The 20,053-nt window shown below is 46.0% G+C and overlaps 1 protein-coding gene across 1 annotated transcript in view; it reads left to right on the forward strand.

Annotated features, from left to right (window-relative positions):
- Positions 1–19,929, forward strand: part of FLT1 (fms related receptor tyrosine kinase 1) — a 196,477-nt gene extending 176,548 nt beyond the window's left edge. Inside the window, exons 24-30 of the mRNA XM_032150567.2 lie at positions 210–321; positions 2,410–2,509; positions 8,200–8,305; positions 8,556–8,698; positions 11,388–11,472; positions 13,532–13,626; positions 16,930–19,929. Of these exons, the coding sequence (XP_032006458.1) occupies positions 210–321; positions 2,410–2,509; positions 8,200–8,305; positions 8,556–8,698; positions 11,388–11,472; positions 13,532–13,626; positions 16,930–17,131 (843 nt within the window). The 3' untranslated portion in view covers positions 17,132–19,929. The remainder of the gene's footprint in view (positions 1–209; positions 322–2,409; positions 2,510–8,199; positions 8,306–8,555; positions 8,699–11,387; positions 11,473–13,531; positions 13,627–16,929) is intronic.
- Positions 19,930–20,053: the final 124 nt, after the last annotated feature.

Raw genomic sequence — 20,053 nt, forward strand, 5'->3', positions numbered from 1 at the left:
ACTGCTTCATCGGACTCAGCATAGCGCTCTAGCTCCCTCTTTTAGCGTAACACTGCATACCATGGTGTTCTCTATGTTAGGAAACCAGAGCTGCTCTAGGAAATGATTTATGGGCCCTATGTTATCTGGGAGGTGACCCCACGGACACTTGGGTTGAATGTGCTTTGTTTTCATGCCCTTCGGCTCAAGGCCCCCTTGCCCTCTTCTAGACTCGACTTCCTCTGAAATGGATGGCTCCTGAATCTATCTTTGACAAAATCTACAGCACCAAGAGCGACGTGTGGTCTTACGGAGTATTGCTGTGGGAAATCTTCTCCTTAGGTAAATTTGGGAGAAGGAAGAGATCAAACAGCCCAGAAATAAATGTCTGCATCTTCTGCTGAATGTCCTTTGGCTAGACAGCCTTTAGATTAGCACCTACTGTAACAAAAAACTCTTAGGGTGTAATGGGTCCATGTAGAGTCTCAGATGAGTAATGGCGTACGCATGTCTGCCCTCTACTGTAAAAGGGCTTTATACGATCATGAACAAGGTCAGATGGGTATAAAGTCTGAAGCCGGGTTTATCTTTTTCTGTACTTGGCCCAATTCTGTCCTTTTCCAATTCCTCAACCCCCACACCTCTAACGCCCTTACCCCTTCCCTCCCCGCATCTCCCACCACCTCAGAATTTCTTCCCGTAACAAGCTCAGCTGCCCCAGTGAGGAAGGTGTTGTTAGAAACAGGAGACGGGGCCGGGCGCGGTGGCTCACGCTTGTAATCCCAGCACTTTGGGAGGCCGAGGCGGGCGGATCACGAGGTCAGGAGATCGAGACCACAGTGAAACCCCATCTCTACTAAAAATACAAAAAATTAGCCAGGCGTGGTGGCGGGCGCCTGTAGTCCCAGCTACTCGGAGAGGCTGAGGCAGGAGAATGGCGTGAACCCGGGAGGCGGAGCTTGCAGTGAGCCGAGATCGGGACACCACTGCACTCCAGCCTGGGTGACAGAGCGAGACTCCGTCTCAAAAAAAAAAAAAAAAAAGAAACAGGAGACCTTTCCAGTGCCTCTGATATTAACACATGATATGGCTCTGGACACTGGTTCATACAGGATGAGCAATAAAGAACACTGGTTGTATTTATTCTGCTTGCAATAACATCCACTATGGGTGGCTAGAAGCCCTGTTCAAAGCACACAGATGCGTGCAGAGCCCACATCTGCTTGCAGACACACAGTGATGATCTGAGGCCTCCAAAACTCAAGTTCTAGCCAAGAGTCTTTTGGGCTTTGCCAAAAATTTGCCTTTCACAGCAAATAAAAGTCACCCAGTAACATCCCTGGTTTCCTGTAATGTGTGAAAATCATTCCCCTGCTTTCGATGACAGGCACCTGTTGCTTCCAGTCTTTGAAAGCAGCTTGGCGGCTGCAGTGGCCCCGCAATGACACGGTGCCAGCACTGCACGTCTCCCAGCTGCTTCCTACCAGCAGTAATCACTAGAAAATGCAGACAAACAAATGCTGAGGTAGATGAGGCTGCAGGGCTAGAACAAGAGTGCATTAGAAGGCCTTGCCACCCCCAACCCTGGCAAGAATCCCCCTAAAAGGAAAGGTTGCAGGGGAATCCTGGACAGTAAAGCTGGCAGAAGGCAAAGCCTAGGCCTCTCTGGCACCCTTAGGTCTGCAGACTCCTGACCACGGGCAGCCCCCACCCCACTCCACTCCATTCAGCCCAGCCCTGGAGCCCAAAGCCCCCTTCCCTCAGGCCTGTCAACTCCTAGAGCCCTGATACTAAAGGAAGTTTGCAAGAAAGCGAATTAAAGTCATTCCCACTCAAGTGTGAATGATTCCCATGTAGCCTATCCCAAGCCTATTGGCTTTTTAAAAAGAAACCCAAGCCAAGTGCGGTGATGGTGAGCACCTGGAGTCCCAGCTGCTCGGGAGGCTGAGGTGGGAGGATTGCTTGAGCCCAGGAGTTCGAGGCTGCAGTGAGCTAAGATCATGCCACCACACTCCAGCCTGGTGACAGAGGGAGACCCGTCTCTTCAAAAAAAAAAAAAAGTAGCTCACTAACCCAAAGGATGGGTCTCTAATGATGGGACTTCTTTAGAGTTACTTGTGGGGAGAAGGCAAGGACGCTTCAGACGACACCCCTTCCTCTGACCACACAGGCCGGAGTAGCCATAGGAATGGCCTCTGGGCACCAGGTACCCTGCACCATGTGACTACCCAACCAAGCAGGTGTCCTTAGCAAGGATTTGCTGAGCTTCTCTGTATGTTGTACTGTACATTGAGATGTGTTGTAATCCCTGGGAATTTATTACTAAAACGTCACTTTAAAGGGGGGAAAGAAATGCTGAATTGTCCCCTCTTGGTCTTTTGTACCCTGAAGCCATAACAGGCCCTGTGTTTTCCACATTGTCTCCCGCAGGTGGGTCTCCATATCCAGGAGTACAAATGGATGAGGACTTTTGCAGTCGCCTGAGGGAAGGCATGAGGATGAGAGCTCCTGAGTACTCTACTCCTGAAATGTGAGCCCTTGATGCCCTCTGCTCCCCATCTGACAGCTCGCTTTTCACCAGGGTGTCCCTGAGAGGGGATGTTTTATGGATTCTTAGAGTCCCAGTCTTGGAAGATGCCAAGGTTCTTCTTTCCTTTAGAGATGCTCCCCTCAGCCCGTCAGGCCCAGATATGCTGGGAGTGTTTTCCTGCAGTGGGGCACGTGGCCCTTGACCCATCCCTACCTATTTCCTGTCCTGACCACTGACATGACTTTTCAAGGGCTCTAGCTGGAAACTGAAGTTAGAAATTCAGTTTCTAGGTATGAATCCGGGCAAAACAAACAGACCACCCAGGAACTGAATGCAAGACCTTGGCCTCACTTACAGAGTGGGAGCCAAACAGGCCTAGCAGCCCCAGGATGGAGGGCTAGACCTTGGTCTTGTGACCAGTCCTGTATCTGCACAGAACACCCATGAGGGGGTTAATGTGGTCTGCAGAACAGGCCTTGGAGAGGAAAAGGGGAACTTTCTGACGTCATGATTATGCTTCACAGAAGGCTTTGTGGGCAATACAACTTCTTTAGAATCCTTTAGGAGGAATAGGGGCCAGGCACAGTGGCTCACATGTGTAATCCCAGCACTTTGAGAGGCACAGGCGGGCGGATCACTTGAGGTCAGAAGTTCGAGACTAGCCTGGCCGACATGGTGAAACCCCGTCTCTACTAAAAATACAGAAATTAGCCGGGCCTGGTGGCAGCTACTCGGGAGGCTGAGGCATGAGAATCACTTGAGCCCATGAAGCGGAGATTGCAGGGAGCCAAGATCATGCTGCTGCACTCCAACCTGGGTGACAGAGTGAGACTATGTCTGAAAAAAAAAAAAAAAGAACCCTTTAGGAATAGGCCCAGCAGCTGTCTGGAGCTGCCTGGTCAGATGGCTTTTCGGGGTGTCCATGTGAGGTTTTCTCCATTGTGCAGATTGCACTTGCTTGCCTCTCTTGGACACACTTTTTTTTCCTGGGGCTTTGTGGATGTTTTGCACTTTGAGGCCTGAGCAGGAATGTGATGACACTTGCACTTTTGTGGAGCTGCTGACAAGGACTTGGGCCTCCCTGAGGCGGCACCACCTTTCCTGAACTGGCAGGGGCCCTCCCATTCCACCCACACAATGGGGGCCTGTCAGAAGCCCTGGCTGGCCTTTGAGAAGGAGTCAGAGGGAATGCAGGAAGTGTGGGCTTGGCCAAAGGGCAAAGTCGCTGTCTCTTTCCTTCATCATCTCGGGGTAAGGGTAGGTCAGACCCAGGATGGGGAACCGAATGAGGTGGACGGGAGACTCAGGCCCAACAGCAGGGCTGGGGAGCGCTGCCTGAGCGTAGGGAAGCGGGAGGTGACCTGTTCTTGTCACTGGTGCGTGGTGTCCTCATCAGAAAAGTACAGGGAGCTGAGGCAAGGCCTGTTTCTGAGAGCTGGGGATAGAGCTAGATGATTAACTTTATGATTTTCTAAGTGTTTTCCCACACATAGTCTCATTTGAAGTTCCCAGAGACCTTGAGGGGTGGTCAGGGCAGCTATTATAATCTGAATTTAGCAAGTAATTAAACTGAGATGCCAAGACCTGAAGCAATGTGCCGTCTGTCACCTGAGAAGCAGAGGAGACATTTAGAACCCAAGCCTCTGGACTGATGTCCCTAGACCACGGCTGTTGAATTAGGAACAGACCCCACGTTCTCAGTAGAAATGCTTCTCTGATATGGCCACTCATGCTTTGAATTAAATATGTCCTTCCAATCTTCATATAGTCTGAAAATCTTGAGAAAGTTCTCAATTACACTGATAGTTGTTATTATTAAATAACAATATTTTTACATCAAGATAAATGCAAAATAGTATGAAATTAATTTTTATTTTTACTTCCATATAAATTCTAAATAGTATGAAATTAGTTTAGTTGGGTTTTTTTGTTTGTTTTTTCAAGATAGTGTCTCGCTCTGTTGTCCAGGCTAGAGTGCAGTGGCGTGATCTCAGCTCACTGCAACCTCCACCTCCTGAGTTCAAGTCATTCTTCTTCCTCAGCCTCCTGAGTTGCTGGGACTACAGGCATGTGCCACCACGCCTGGCTAATTTTTGTATTTTTTTGTAGAGATGGGGTTTCTCCATGTTGGCCAGGCTGGTCTCAAACTCCTGAGCTCAAGTGATCCACTGGCCTTGGCCTCCCAAAGTGTTGGGATTACAAGCGTGAGCCTCCATGCCTGGCCTGAAATTAGTTTTTATTACAACAATATTGAATAATACTGATTAAATAGTTATTTGGTGCTTATAAGTGCCACTATTTTAAGCATTAATTTATTTAATGCTCATAACAGTCCTATAAAGTAGGACTACCGTGATCTCCATTTCACAAATGAGAAAACAGGCACTGCACATGTAAGTGATTTGCTCAAGGCTGCACTGGTAATAACTTAAGCGAATTCAGCCTGAGTCCACAGTCCACAGCACCATCCTGCAGAGTGTGTTTCCCATTCATACCCAGGCTGTGGTCGCAAATAACTCAGAGGTACAAAGTCACATCAGCTTTGGACCAAAAACTGCCTTGGACTTTCTCAAATCTTCAAGTCTTTACATAAACCTCACTCAGGTAGCTCCCGTGCCTCAGGCGACCTAGAGAGAGTGGTATGGTTCCTTAATTCTGAGGAGGGAGAGGTTTTAGAAATTTTAAAAAGTAAGAAGCTCTGTGAAATATTTCCTCAGAAGGCCAGACTTCAAACCTTCAGCCATTTTCTCCAGCATGTGAAAGCTGATGGAGTGATTTCCTTCTTGTTTGTTCTAACAGTAGGAAGGGCTGGGTGAGGACCAAGTGCAGCTTCTCAGAACTGGGATTCTGTGATCTGAACTTGGCCTAAAGCGGTGTGTATGGGAACTTGGGTGATAGCTTGGAAAGAAAACTTCCTGGAGGCCCCTCATCCCCAGCTTGGATGCAAGTCTTAACTTTACTAAACCTATTTACTTAGTGGTACAAAATCTTGTAACATTGAGTTGTTGGTTCCTGGCCCAGATACTGTTGAATCAGATGTCTTTCAATAAGGGAATAAGCAATGAATTTTTTGATTTTGTTTTTTCTTTTCCTTTGGTGTTTGCTGAGATGATTCGCATTGGATTTTAGGCAAGAAGTGTGGAAACTAGAAATCAGAATCCAAGAGTCAAAAGTGAAAAACAGCAAGTGGTTGTAGATGGTTCCGTTTGCGAGTGTCAGCAGGGAAACCAGGGAGTGTCCTGCTCAGGATGGTGCATCTCCCAGACAGCAGCTTGATCCTGTAGGGAGACGATGGTGCAGGAGGAGACGAGCTCAGAGCCTCTGCCTGAAGGCCTCTCTTTGGAGCCCAACCTAAACCTCCCAGGCTTAAGTGATCCTCTCGCCTCAGCCTCCTGTACTACAGGGACTACCGGCATGCATCACCATGCTTGACTAATTCTTGTATTTTTTGTGGAGATAAAGTCTCGCTATGTTGTCCAGGATGATCTTGAACTCCTGACCTCAAACGATTGTCCCACCATGACCTCCCAAAGCATTGGGGTTACAGGTGTGAGTCACCACACCCAGATTCTCCCTTTTTTAATTTTTTTACCTCCCTGTATTCTTACTGCCTCTGGCAGCCACCTCATATACTTTGAAACAAAATAGGAATATACTTAAGAGATATCTGGAGCCATTGGCGCCCCCTAAAGGCATACCTCTAAGAAGTGTCAGAGGGAGGATATGAACTAGGGTTTCTCAGGTTTTTTCCCCAGCAACAGCCATCTCCCAGCACAAGTAACGTCTGCAGTACAGCTGAAGAATTCACAGAAAGAGCAGAGTTATCTCTTCCCGGAGACCAGTCTGACTTCTTTTAGCAGATATTTATTGCCCTGTGGTAGGCGAGAGGTGTGGAAATGAAGCCCTGCCCACATAGTGCTTACAGCCCGATTCCCACCCAGAGCCAAATTTGGAGCCCATTCAGGTTTGAGTGTAACTCAGAGTCCTTTCTCATCCAGACCATCTTCTGAGAGAAGAGGTAACATCTAATAAACATCCCTTGAAGAGCACAGGGTTCAAGAAAAATCAATTCTTAATGCAGTGTGTATACGGACCTCTGGCCTGTGTTTTTCAGAGAGGGCGGTAGGTACAGACCTCGATTCCATGCAGACATGACCAACAGAGGAGCCTGATACTTTTACATCTAAAATATAAAGAAGAGGCCGGGCGCAGTGGTTCATGCCTATAATCCCAGAACTTTGGGAGGCCGAGGCTGGTGAATCAATTGAGTCCAGGAATTCGAGACCAGCCTGGCAAACATGATACAACCCCATCTCTACTAAAAACACAAAAATTAACCAGGCGTGGTGGTGGGCACCTGTGATCCCAGCTACTCAGGAGGCTAAGGCAGGAGGATCGCTTGAACCTGGGAGCCGGAGGTTGCAGTACGCTGAGATCATGGCACTGCACTCCAGCCTGGTCGACAGAGCGAGACTCTGCGTCAAAAAAATAATAATAATAAAAATAAAATGTAAGAGAAGAATCGCAGAGGAATCTGTTGAATTGGAATCCTAGGACAAGATTTGACCTCTGTGCTATTAAGACAAATGTTTTCATTATCCAGGAGCCCAGCCTGTACTGTGTGCCTTCAGTGGTGGGAGGCCAGTTTGTAACAGCGGCTTTGCAGTGCTGGGGGGAGAATGATCAGCTACACACAGGAACCTTGCTCACAGCCCCAGAAACTCCACACTGTGGGCTTCACCTTCTGGAAGTGACACAGTCATGTACACAGGACCTTCCCCACCAGTCTCTACTGCTGAGCCCATCAAGGGAAGTGTGAGGACTTGGAAATGCCACATGCTTTTTAAGAAGCCAGTTCAAACCAACCTTTGTTACAACCCGAGAATGAAATAAGTACTACAAACTATTCAGCCATTGATATTTGTGGCTGTATGACCTTTTTTTTTTTTTTTTAAACTTTAAGGACATTGCCCTACTTCTGAAAGTGTGGGGAGGAGTACTCCACTTCACATTGACCTGCAGAGAGCAGTGGGGTTTCCTTTCCGAATAGCTGCGTTTCATTCACAGAACTCAGACCTTCCACCTGCAGAGGCCACAGGCACAACAAAGAACCTGGGTATCCATGAGCTCTGGAGAGTTGGTTAGTCTGCCTTGGTAGACGTGTCTTCCACTGACCGCAGGACCTGGCCCAGACAGCCTTTTAAGTGCTGGTGCTATAAACCCAAACCTAAAAATGAAGCAGGGTCACATAGTACAGAAAGCTTGGTCTTGGCCAGGCATGGTGGCTCACGCTTGTAATCCCAGCACTTTGGGAGGCCGAGGCGGGCGGATCACGAGGTCAGGAGATCGAGACCACGGTGAAACCCCGTCTCTACTAAAAATACAAAAAAATTAGCCGGGCGTGGTGGCGGGCGCCTGTAGTCCCAGCTACTCAGAGAGGCTGAGGCAGGAGAATGGCGTGAACCCGGGAGGTGGAGCTTGCGGTCAGCCAAGATTGCGCCACTGCACTCCATCCTGGGCTACAGAGCGAGACTCCATCTCAAAAAATAAAAATAAAAAAAAATAAATAAATAAAAAAAGAAAGCTTGGTCTTTATGCAGATGATGACAGCCCTCCCTTTGTAGTACGTAAGGCAATGCATAGGAAGATCACTGCTCTCCAACTATTTCTGTTGCTGTTTTCCCCACCAGCTATCAGATCATGCTGGATTGCTGGCACAGAGACCCAAAAGAAAGGCCAAGATTTGCAGAACTTGTGGAAAAACTAGGTGATTTGCTTCAAGCAAATGTACAACAGGTAAAACTAAATTCATCTACATCAAAATGACTTTGAATGTACATCGGGGGGCATTTTGTTTTTTAAGAGCTATTAATAGAATAGCTGAGATCAGAAGTTTAAGTGTGTGTGTGTGTGTGTGTGTACAAAATTATCTTCTCAAAACACAACCAAGATTGTGCAAATGACATAATCAAAGTTGACATAATGGTTCGTAGAAATTGTTGAAGTCAGAATTGGTGCAATGATAGCTCTATCTTTGGTATTTTAGGATGGTAAAGACTACATCCCAATCAATGCCATACTGACAGGAAATAGTGGGTTTACATACTCAACTCCTGCCTTCTCTGAGGACTTCTTCAAGGAAGGTATTTCAGCCCCGAAGTTTAATTCAGGAAGCTCTGATGATGTCAGGTAAGATTTCTTTCTCAAACTTTATATCACAAAATTTTCCAATAAAAAAAAAGAAAGACGAAAGAGAAATAAAGAAAGGAAAGAAAGAAAGAAAGATGAAAGAGAAAGAAGAAAGAAAGAAAGAAAGAAAGAAAGAAAGAAAGAAAGAAAGAAAGAAAGAAAAATTATGTAGTGATCACCACCCATATGCCCATCCCCTAAATTCAACTGTTGTTAACATTTTGCCCTATTTTGTCTGTTATACTCTGTATGATTGTGTTTGTTACGGATTTTTCTTTTTGCCGAACCATTTAAAAGGAGACTTAAGGCATAATAGCACTTTACTCCTAAATACTTTAGTAAACATTTTGGAAGAAGGCTATTGTTGCTGGGCACAGTGGTTTGTGCCTATAATCGCAGCACTTTGGGAGACTGAGGTGGGAGGATCGCTTGAGCCTAGGAGTTCAAACTCTGCCTCGGCAACATAGAGAGACCTCGTCTTACTAAAAATTAAAAAATTAGCCGGGTGTGGTGGTGGGCACCTGTAGTCCCAGCTATCAGGAGGCTGAGGTTGGAGGATCACTTGAGCCCAGGAGATGGAGGCTGCAGTGAGCTATGATTATGTGACTGCACTCAAAAAAGGACATTCTCCTGTGTAAACCACACCAAAATTATCACACTAAATAAATTCCTTAATGCCATCTAATAGTCAAATTTCCATAATTCCACCCAAGTGTCTTTACGTGTTTTTTTTTTAAAAGCAAGATCCAATTAAGAATAACAGATTACATTTTCTTAAGTTTCTTGTCTATCTTATTCTAGAACCTTCCCCCATCTTTTCTTTTCCCCATTACATTGAATTTTTTGGTGAAACCTTAGATAAAACTAAACAAACAAAGCGAGCTGTGTTTTCATTTGTTTTGCTTTGTTTTGACCTAACCAACGAATCTATCCCGTATTACTGCAGAGGCAATTGGAGAAAGGACAAGGCAAGGGAACAAATATGTACTGTGGCCATTGCTGACCCGGGGCCTGCACTTCAGGACTGATAGTTAGGTGTGCATGAAACCTGGGCAGGGCTGATGGTTACACAGACGCGTGCTGGGTCTGGCAAGGTGCTAGGCTTTTTCCATATATCAACTCCTTTTACGCTCAGAGCAGTCTTGGGAAGAACATATCATTCCCATTACTCAAATGGGGACCTTAAGGCTCCCAGGAGGAAGGCTTGCCGAAACTGTGGCTAGAAAGTGGCAGAATAATTTTCTAATCCAGGAGTTCTGACCCTCCCTCCCTGTACCTGATGCAGTCAGGACTCCTTTTAGGGCCTCCAGACTGTACTATGGGCCTCTAGCATCTCTCTTTGCAGTAGGCACAGCTCTCTGGCTCTGCCCTCAGTTCAGCCACCAGGGAAGACATGGGAAGGAGCTGCAGCAGTCAGAAAATACTGCTTGCAGCCGGGCACAGTGGCTCACGCCTGTAATCCCAGCACTTTGGGAGGCTGAGACGGGTGGATCACCTGAGGTCAGGAGTTCAAGACCAGTCTGGCCAACATGGTGAAATCCCGTCTCTACTAAAAATATGAAAATTAGCTGGATGTGGTGGCACGCACTTGTAGTCCCAGCTACTCGGGAGGCTGAGGTGGGAGAATCACTTGAACCAGGGAGGCGGAGGTTTCAGTGAGCCGAGATCGTGCCACTGCACTCCAGCCTGGGTGACAGAGCGAGACTCTGTCTCCAAAAAAAAAAAAAAAAAAAGGAAAAAAGAAAATACTGCTACCCACTTGTGACAGGCCTCAAAGAAACCCAGTGGGCAAATCCAGACTTGTAGTGATGGATTACAGGTCAGCCTCACTGTTCAGGCCTCACAACCAACCCAAGAGGCTGAAGCAGATGCGTCATCATTTTGTAAAGTTTGGAAAACTAGTTCGGATTAAATAAATTGGCAAGGTCTGGCTGAGTTAGAGAGAGGGAGGGGAGGAGTGGGTGGCATGGCAAAGTTATATGTGGACCCTTCTAAGGCTGCTTAGCCTTAAGCCAGTAGGGAGCTTGCCCAAGACACTGGGACTGGCAGAGAGTGACAGAGTATGGGACTGAGAAATTCGATCAGTAGGTGAACTTGCCTTGTAACCACAGAGTGGATGTCTCCAACAGTCTTTCCTAATAGATCATCAACAAAAGTCAGTAGGCAGTTATAGAGACATCATACAACACTACCCAATTCTCCCAATCTGTAATCACAATAAAAAAAAAAAATACAAGCCTGGCGCTAGCACTCGATTATGCCATTAAATAATATTTAGCCGTGTAGCCATGCCAGGTCATTTTGCCGCCTCACATCCTTTTCGGAGCACCTGATAAAGTCATATCACTTCCCTGCACATCATTTCTCTCCTGTGCCATTGGGCACTCAGACGAGATGGTGCCTCCAGTCTCTCCTAGGTCTGGCATTCTCTGATTTCACAACGGACCAGAGTAGGTCCCTCTGGGAGTTTCCTCAACACGACAGAATGTGAATTGACAACCACGGGAGGCAGTGGCAATGCTGTCAGGATTCCCAGGGGTCACGGCGGGGAGACTGGGGCCTCAGGGGTTAGGTGATTCCTGTTGGTGTGTTGGTTCATCTTAGCTGGGATATGGTGCCTGTGGTCTCCTGACTCATTAGAGCTGGATGCCTTTTCCTGTCTTGATAATTCTTTCTGTTTCTTCATTAGATATGTAAATGCTTTCAAGTTCATGAGCCTGGAAAGAATCAAAACCTTTGAAGAACTTTTACCAAATGCCACCTCTATGTTTGATGTAAGTCATGAAGTTAAGGTACCCAGTGCACCCCGACAGAACCGTTCTTCGGATCCCTTCCAAACACCAACGCCAGTAATGTAGTAGCTCTTGGTCAGCGAGGGTCTGGATTCAGGAGTGGCTGAAATGACAGTGTCAGGAGGACTGACAACTAGACCTAGCTGTGCAGAACTAATTTGAAAGTAGAGTTCCGTGAACTCACTCCAGGACCCAAGTCCCTGCGTAGTAGGAATTTAGACCCTTAGGAAACTCCATTGTGTGTTTCTAAGCTGCTTAGCTGTCAGTGACGCAGCTTTGCTTTCAGAGTAACAGAGAAACTCCCAGCTGTGTGGGTGGTGGGCTTTGTGATGTAACAGAGAGCGCTCTCCTGCAAGCAGCCTTGAGGCTGGGAGGGGTCCACCTAAGCCTTTTGCTCCTTTCCCCTGAGGCTCTACAGATTGAACAGCCGTGTTCCTACCCAGCCACATTGGGAGAAGCTAACCAGTATAGCCTGGCAAACAAGAGGCCTCCCAGCTCTTCTCTCTAAAGCCCTGTGATGTGGGGTTGAGGGGCTAAGGGGAGGAGAGGAGGATGGGCAGGAGCGATACTGCAGTTCTGATGTTGCAGACTCTGGGACTCAAAGTGTGATCTCCAAATAGGCAGGTTCCTACGACCTAGGAACCGGCTAGAAATGCCAGCTCTCAGGACCTGCCCACACCCACTGAGTCAGGCTGTGCCTTGGCAAGATCCCTAGGGGATTCCTGCGCACATTAATGTTTAAGAAGTGCTGGTGAGACCAGGCGCGGTGGCTCAAGCCTGTAATACCAGCACTTTGGGAAGCCAAGGCAGGTGGATCACGAGGTCAGGAGATCGAGACCATCCTGGCTAACACGGTGAAACCCAGTCTCTACGAAAAACACAAAAAAATGAGCTGGGCGCGGTGGCAGGTGCCTGTAGTCCCAGCTACTAGGAAGGCTGAGGCAGGAGAATGGCGTGAACCCGGGAGGCGGAGGTTGCAGTGAGCCGAGATCACGCCACGGCACTCCAGCCTGGGCGACAGAACGAGACTCTGTCTCAAAAAAAAAAGAAGTGCTGGCAATGACCATGTCCCATAAAAGGCCTGGAAGGCCAACGACAGTGTGAAGGTGATCACTACAATCAGTGTGGCCTTGAGGCAAGCACAGTCACCCTTAAAAAAAAAAAAAAAACCACAACCTTGTCAGACACACCAGATAAAGGGAAATATTATTTTAAATATTTTAAGCATCAAAAATAAGCTGAAGAATATAAAGGTGAAGTATATGGATATCTTGTTTGACTGCTTGGTACATTTTTTTCAAGGCCAAGGGAAAAATACTGAGCAAAACGTGAAAGAATTCTCAACCTTCACCCTCCCCACCCTAACTCAGTGGTGAATGATGACAGCTTCTTTGTTTGCTTAGGTGTTTACTCATAATTAAGGACACCAACACTGCCCTGTAACAGCCTTAAAGGGTGGCAGGAACAAAGCGTGGGATCCACTTACTGGAACATGCTGTATTAACAAAGTAGTAAAGAGTCTGCAGGCAACTCACTGCCAAAAGAAACCAACAAGGAAGTCTAATTGCTGGAGACCATGACCAAGGGCGAGGGGGCTGAGAATTCCATCGAGTTCAAGAAAAAAAATCGAACCATGTCTTTACGATTTCTTAGAATTTGTGTCTGTGATGGCCACCGCTACCATAGCATACTCACAGTCAATCGTGATCTGCCAGATTAGTTTTAGTATCTTTATGCAATAAATTGCATCAAAGTTTACTATGGAAAATGCTAACCTGTTACTTGCCATTTTCCTTTTTGCTTAAATGTATTTACTTCGTGTTCAGGAAGGGCCTCAAAGTCACTGGGGATCAGACATGATTTGCAGCGGGTCAAGTTTGTAGTGGCCAATTTAGAGAAAATGCTTTGTCTCAATAGGCTGGGATTGTGGAGGGTGAGGCAGAGCCTGGATCAACAGATGCATCCCAGGATCATCCCTCAGGCTCAGCATGGACCCCCGCTGGGCCAGGCAAGAGTATAACCTTTCTCCTTCTCCCCCCAGGACTACCAGGGGGACAGCAGCACTCTGTTGGCCTCTCCCATGCTGAAGCGCTTCACCTGGACTGACAGCAAACCCAAGGCCTCGCTCAAGATTGAGTAAGGATTGGGTATCTTTTCTGTGATCAGTTGATGGAGGGGTACGAGGGGAGATGCCGGGGGTAGGTGGTATAATGAGGGATGTTTGAGGACTACTTGCCCTCCTGAACTATAGTGTCCGGGCGTTGTAGAAAACCATTTTCCCCCAGAAGGCAAAAAAAGGGGAACATCAAATGGGACATATGAGCACCAAGCTCTGGGGAAAACATGCAGAAAATCTTGCAAAGACAGGCAGTCCAGACGTGGGAAGCACAGTGCCTCAGGTGAAAGAAGCCTGATGTGCCCACCTGTGCATGGGGCAGACGGAGACACGCTCCCGGCGGTGGGAGAGGATGCCCCCGCTGTTACTCCCTATGCCGGCAGGTTCATACACGAGGAGTCACAGCACTGTTTTCCAGGGCTAAGACCTGCACCCTGAGAGCTCAGCCCCTGCAGATGAATGACTTTCCCATTTCATCCTGGCACCCTTTTCTCACTTGACAATTTCTCCACAAAGCCCTGGCTTGACCAGTCCACCAGCTCCTCCCTCCATGCCGTGGCCACCACTGTGGAGTCCTTGCCTTATGCACCACCGAATGCCACTGCAGCTTCTCCGTGCTGGTCTCTACCTCGCAACGGTGCTGGACTGGGAAAAACTGTGCCTGTCAGATGTTCCTTCCTTTCCTCATTCAGATGCCTGTCCCTGTCTCACCCGAAGGCAGAACCTGCTCCTCTTTCACCTAAATCCAGGGTGGGCAGCCATTTTTTTAAAGGGCTGGATAGTCAGCAAATGCTCCCTACTGCCATTAGCAGGGGTGTCCAATATTTTGACTTCCCTGGGCCACAGTGGAAGAAGAATTATCTTGGGTCACACATAAAATACACTGACACTGACGATAGCCAGTAAGCTAAAAAAGTTGCAAAAAAATCTCATAATGTTTTAAGAAAGTTTACAAGTTTGTGTTGGACTGCATTCAAAGCCATCCTGGGATTCATGTAGCCCGCGGGCCACAAGTTGGGCAAGCTTGCATTATAGTACAAAAAGCAACCATAGACAATACATCATCAAGTAGGCACGGCTCTGTTCCCACACACTGTATTTACAGAAACAGGTGGGCATGGCCAGTGAGTACATGAAAAGATGCTCAACATCATCAGTCATCAGGGAAATACAAATCAAGACTACCATGAGGGGCTGGGCATGGTGGCTCATGCAGTAGTCTCAACACTTTGGGAGGCCGAGGTGGGTGGATCACTTGAGCCCAGGAGCAACATGGCAAAATCCTGTCTCTACTAAAACTACAGAAATTAGCCGGACATGCTGGCATGTGCCTGTAGTCCCAGCTACTTGGCAGGCGGGGGTGGGAGGATCACTTGAGCTTGGGAGGTTGAGGCTGCAGTGAGCCACAATTGCACCACTACACTCTAGCGTGGGTGACAGAGGGAGAAAAAAGGGAAAGAAATTACCATGAGATACCACTTCACACCCATGAGGATAGCTAGATGAAGTCAGTGTGGTGAGGATATGGAGAAATTGGAACTCTCATACACTGCTGGTGGAAATGTAAAATGGCGCAGTCACTTTGGAAAACAGTTTAGCTGTTGCCCAAAACGTTAAAGAATTATCCCGAGACTCAGCAATTCAACTCCTAGGTATATACTCAAGAGAAATGAAAACTGATGTCTGCAGCAAAACTTGCATACAGATGTTCATAGCAGCATTATTCATAATAGCCAAAAGTAGAAACAACCTAAATATCCATCAGTTGATGACTCAATGAATAAAATATGGTATATCCACACAATATAATAGTCAATAAAAAGTATGAAGTATGCAGGCATGCTACAACATGGATGAACCTTGAAAATATTATGCTAAGTAAAAGAAGCCAGTCATAAAATATCTCCTATTGTATGATTCCTTTTATATGAAATGCCCAGAATTGGTAAATCTAGAGACAGAAAGCAGACCAGTCGTTTCCTCAGGCTGGGGCTGGAGGGTGTGAGGAAGAAAGACTGCTAATGGGTGTGCATTTTGGGGGATGATGACAACGCTCTAAAGTTGATTATGGTGATGGTTGCACAATTTGTGTCTATACAAAAAACCACTGGCTTACACATTTTAAATAGGTGAATTATGCAGTATGTAAATTATATCTCCATAAAGCTCTCATTAAAAAAAAAAAAACACCAGACAGGTGGGCAGATATGGGTTATAGTTTTTGAACCCTGATCTAAATCAAAGGATGGTAACAACTGCGTCCAAGTGATGTAGTTAGCACAGTTCATCAACCACAAGTAAATGAGAAAGACAGGGGCATTTCCAGGCAAACATCTGCGTGTGTGTTTCCTTTTCACATGAGCACAATGGTATTAGAATTGAGTTACAGCAGATCAGAGGCACCAGTGAGGAATGAATGGATCAAAGGGGAAGGTAGGATACTTGCTCTTTTGTTTCCTACTTTGGAACACTTCAGAAAATAGGTGGTGACTAATTTTATCTAGATATTTGTTAAAGAAGACCATAAATTATATCCCCTACTCTGAGACTGAAAATATAGAACGTGGACATGTTAGTCCAGACCAGTCTAAAACAAGCTTCACAGGTTCCCTGCCTCATCCCAGAGCCTTTGAAAATAAAAAATTTGAATGAATATTAAAGGGCAAGAGCAGCCCTTCTTCCTCAGGTGTCCGTCCTGGTCTGGATGTAACATAGAGGACCCAGAAGCAAGTTTCTCCACCCTTGAGCCTTGCTGGTGATAAGCAGCACCATAACTAAAAACATTTCCTCTTCTAGAACACAGGCACGGTAGGGAGAGAGGCACTCACTTGTGTGTGTGAAGCTCTATTGTTTTTTGAGACTGTTGTAATAAATTGCCACTAACTTGGAAACTTACAAGAGAAGTTTATTCTCTTGCAGTTCTGGAGGCCAGAAGGGATATAAAATATGAAAAATTTGAATATTTTGGAGGGCAGGAGGCATTTCTCAGCCTACCACAGAAGCTGTTTGACCCAAGAATAGGAGAGGGCTGCACCCAAGTCTTGGAGTTACTTTCCACCTGGATTATGGATTTGCGTTATCTTATACATTTCATACCCTCCCCCAGCCACTGTCTTTCTGCCCAAAGACACCAAGCTGTTAAGAGGGAGGCCGTGTGCAGATTTAGAACAGAGGAAATCTGACAGCAATTGAGGAGGGGTTCAAAAATCATGAACTCTAGGACAGGTATGAACAAATGACCCACTCAGAAAGAGTGGATTTTAGTGTCTTTGTTTTCTAAAAACCAATTTTGAATATTTGATTTCCTTCCTTTCTTTCTTTAGCTTGAGAGTAACCAGTAAAAGTAAGGAGTCGGGGCTATCTGATGTCAGCAGGCCCAGTTTCTGCCATTCCGGCTGTGGGCACATCAGCGACGGCAAGCGCAGGTTCACCTACGACAACGCTGAGCTGGAAAGGAAAATTGCGTGCTGCTCCCCGCCCCCAGACTACAACTCGGTGGTCCTGTACTCCACCCCACCCATCTAGAGTTTGACACGAAGCCTTATTTCTAGAAGCACATGTATTTATACCCCCAGGAAACTAGCTTTTGCCAGTATTATGCATATATAAGTTTACACCTTTACCTTTCCGTGGGAGCCAGCTGCTTTTTGTGATTTGTCAATAGTGCTTTTTTTTTTTTTTTTGACTAACAAGAATGTAACTCCAGATAGAGAAATAGTGACAAGTGAAGAACACTACTGCTAAATCCTCATGTTACTCAGTGTTAGAGAAATCCTTTCTAAACCCAATGACTTCCCTGCTCCAACCCCTGCCACCTCAGGGCACGCAGGACCAGTTTGATTGAGGAGCTGCACTGATCACTCAATGCATCATGGAGCCCACCGGGCCAGCCCTGCAGCCCAAAACCCAGGGCAACAAGCCCGTTAGCCCCAGGGATCACTGGCTGGCCTGAGCAACATCTCGGGAGTCCTCTAGCAGGCCTAAGACACGTGAGGAGGTAAAGGAAAAAAGCAAAATGCAAGGGAGAAAAGAGAAACCGGGAGAAGGCATGAGAAAGAATTTGAGACGTGGGCAGGGAGGGGGACGGGGCTCAGCAATGCCATTTCAGTGGCTTCCCAGCTCTAACCCTTCTACATTTGACGGCCCAGCCAGGAGCAGACGGGACAGCGATGAGGGGATGCTTTCTGGATTCTGGGAGGCAAGAAAAGGACAAATGTCTTTTTTGGAACTAAAGCAAATTTTAGAACTTTACCTATGGAAGTGGTTCTATGTCCATTCTCATTCGTGGCATGTTTTGATTTATAGCACTGAGGGTGGCACTCAACTCTGAGCCCATACTTTTGGCTCCTCTAGTAAGATGCACTGAAAACGTAGCCAGAGTTAGGTTGTCTCCATGGCATGATGGCCTTACACTTAAAATGTCACATTCTATTTTGGGTATTAATATATAGTCCAGACACTTAATTTCTTGGTATTATCCTGTTTTGCACGGTTAGTTGTGAAAGAAAGCTGAGAAGAATGAAAATGCAGTCCTGAGGAGAGTTTTCTCCATACCAAAACTAGGGCTGATGGAGGAAAAAGGTCAATAAGGTCAAGGGAAAACCCCGTCTCTATACCAACCAAACCAATTCACCAACACAGTTGGGACCCAAAACACAGGAAGTCAGTCACGTTTCCTTTTCATTTAATGGGGATTCCACTATCTCACACTAATCTGGAAGGATGTGGAAGAGCATTAGCTGACACATATTAAGCACTTTAAGCTTCTTGAGAAAAAAGGTGGTATGTAATTTATGCAAGATATTTCTCCAGTTGGGACTCAGGATATTAGTTAATGAGCCATCACTAGAAGAAAAGCCCATTTTCAACTGCTTTGAACCTTGCCTGGGGTCTGAGCATGATGGGAATAGGGAGACAGGGTAGGAAAGGGCGCCTACTCTTCAGGGTCTAAAGATCAAGTGGGCCTTGGATCGCTAAGCTGGCTCTGTTTGATGCTATTTATGCAAGTTAGGGTCTATGTATTTAGGATGTCTGCACCTTCTGCAGCCAGTCAGAAGCTGGACAGGCAACAGTGGATTGCTGCTTCTTGGGGAAAAGAGTATGCTTTCTTTTATCCATGTAACTTAACTGTAGAACCTGAGCTCTAAGTAACAGAAGAATGTATACCTCTGTTCTTATGTGCCACATCCTTGTTTAAAGGCTCTCTGTATGAAGAGATGGGACCGTCATCAGCACATTCCCTAGTGAGCCTACTGGCTCCTGGCAGCGGCTTTTGTGGAAGACTCACTAGCCAGAAGAGAGGAGTGGGACAGGCCTCTCCACCAAGATCTAAATCCAAACAAAAGCAGGCTAGAGCCAGAAGAGAGGACAAATCTTTGTTCTTCCTCTTCTTTACATATGCAAACCACCTGTGACGGCTGGCAATGTTATAAATCAGGTAACTGGAAGGAGGTTAAACACAGAAAAAAGAAGACCTCAGTCAATTCTCTACTTTTTTTTCCAAGTCAGATAACAGCCCAGCAAATAGTGATAACAAATAAAACCTTAGCTATTCATATGTCTCGATTTCAATAATCTAATTCTTAATCATTAAGAGACCATAATAAATACTCCTTTCCAAGAGAAAAGCAAAACCATTAGAATTATATTACTCAGCTCCTTCAAACTCAGGTTTGTAGCATATATGAGTCCATCCATCAGTCAAAGAATGGGTCCATCTGGAGTCTTAATGTAGAAAGAAAAATGGAGGCTTGTAATAATGAGGTAGTTACAAAATGCTTGTTCATTAAAATAGCACTGAAAATTGAAACATGAATTAACTGATAATATTCCAATCATTTGCCATTTATGACAAAAATGGTTGGCACTAACAAAGAACGAGCACTTCCTTTCAGAGTTTCTGAGATAATGTACATGGAACAGTGTGGGTGGAATGGGGCTGAAACCGTATGCAAGTCTGTGTCTTGTAAGTCCAAGAAGTGACGCCTAGATGTTAATTTTAGGGACCCGTGCCTTGTTTCCTAGCCCATAAGAATGCAAACATCAAACAGATACTCGCTAGCCTCATTTAAATTGATTAAAGGAGGAGTGCATCTTTGGCCAACAGTGGTGTAACTATATGTGTATGTGTGCGTGCGTGTGTGTGTGTGTGTGTGTTTTGTGCATAACTATTTAAGGAAACTGGAATTTTAAAGTTACTTTTATACAAACCAAGAATATATGCTACAGATATAAGACAGACATGGTTTGGTCCTATATTTCTAGTCATGATGAATGTATTTTGTATACCATCTTCATATAATAAAATTAACTCTAAAAACGTATATATTTTCTCCCTGATTTGCTTGTAAGTGTAAAAAGGAGATCACAGGTGTCCCTGGGGGTGGAGGACTAGTGTTCTTTATTAAACACAGCACAAGAAAGATAAAGCAAATGCTGCTGAAGAGA

This window comes from Hylobates moloch, unplaced genomic scaffold, assembly GCF_009828535.3.
Source record: "Hylobates moloch isolate HMO894 unplaced genomic scaffold, HMol_V3 SCAFFOLD_4, whole genome shotgun sequence".
In the NCBI taxonomy this organism is placed as follows: Eukaryota; Metazoa; Chordata; class Mammalia; order Primates; family Hylobatidae; genus Hylobates; species Hylobates moloch.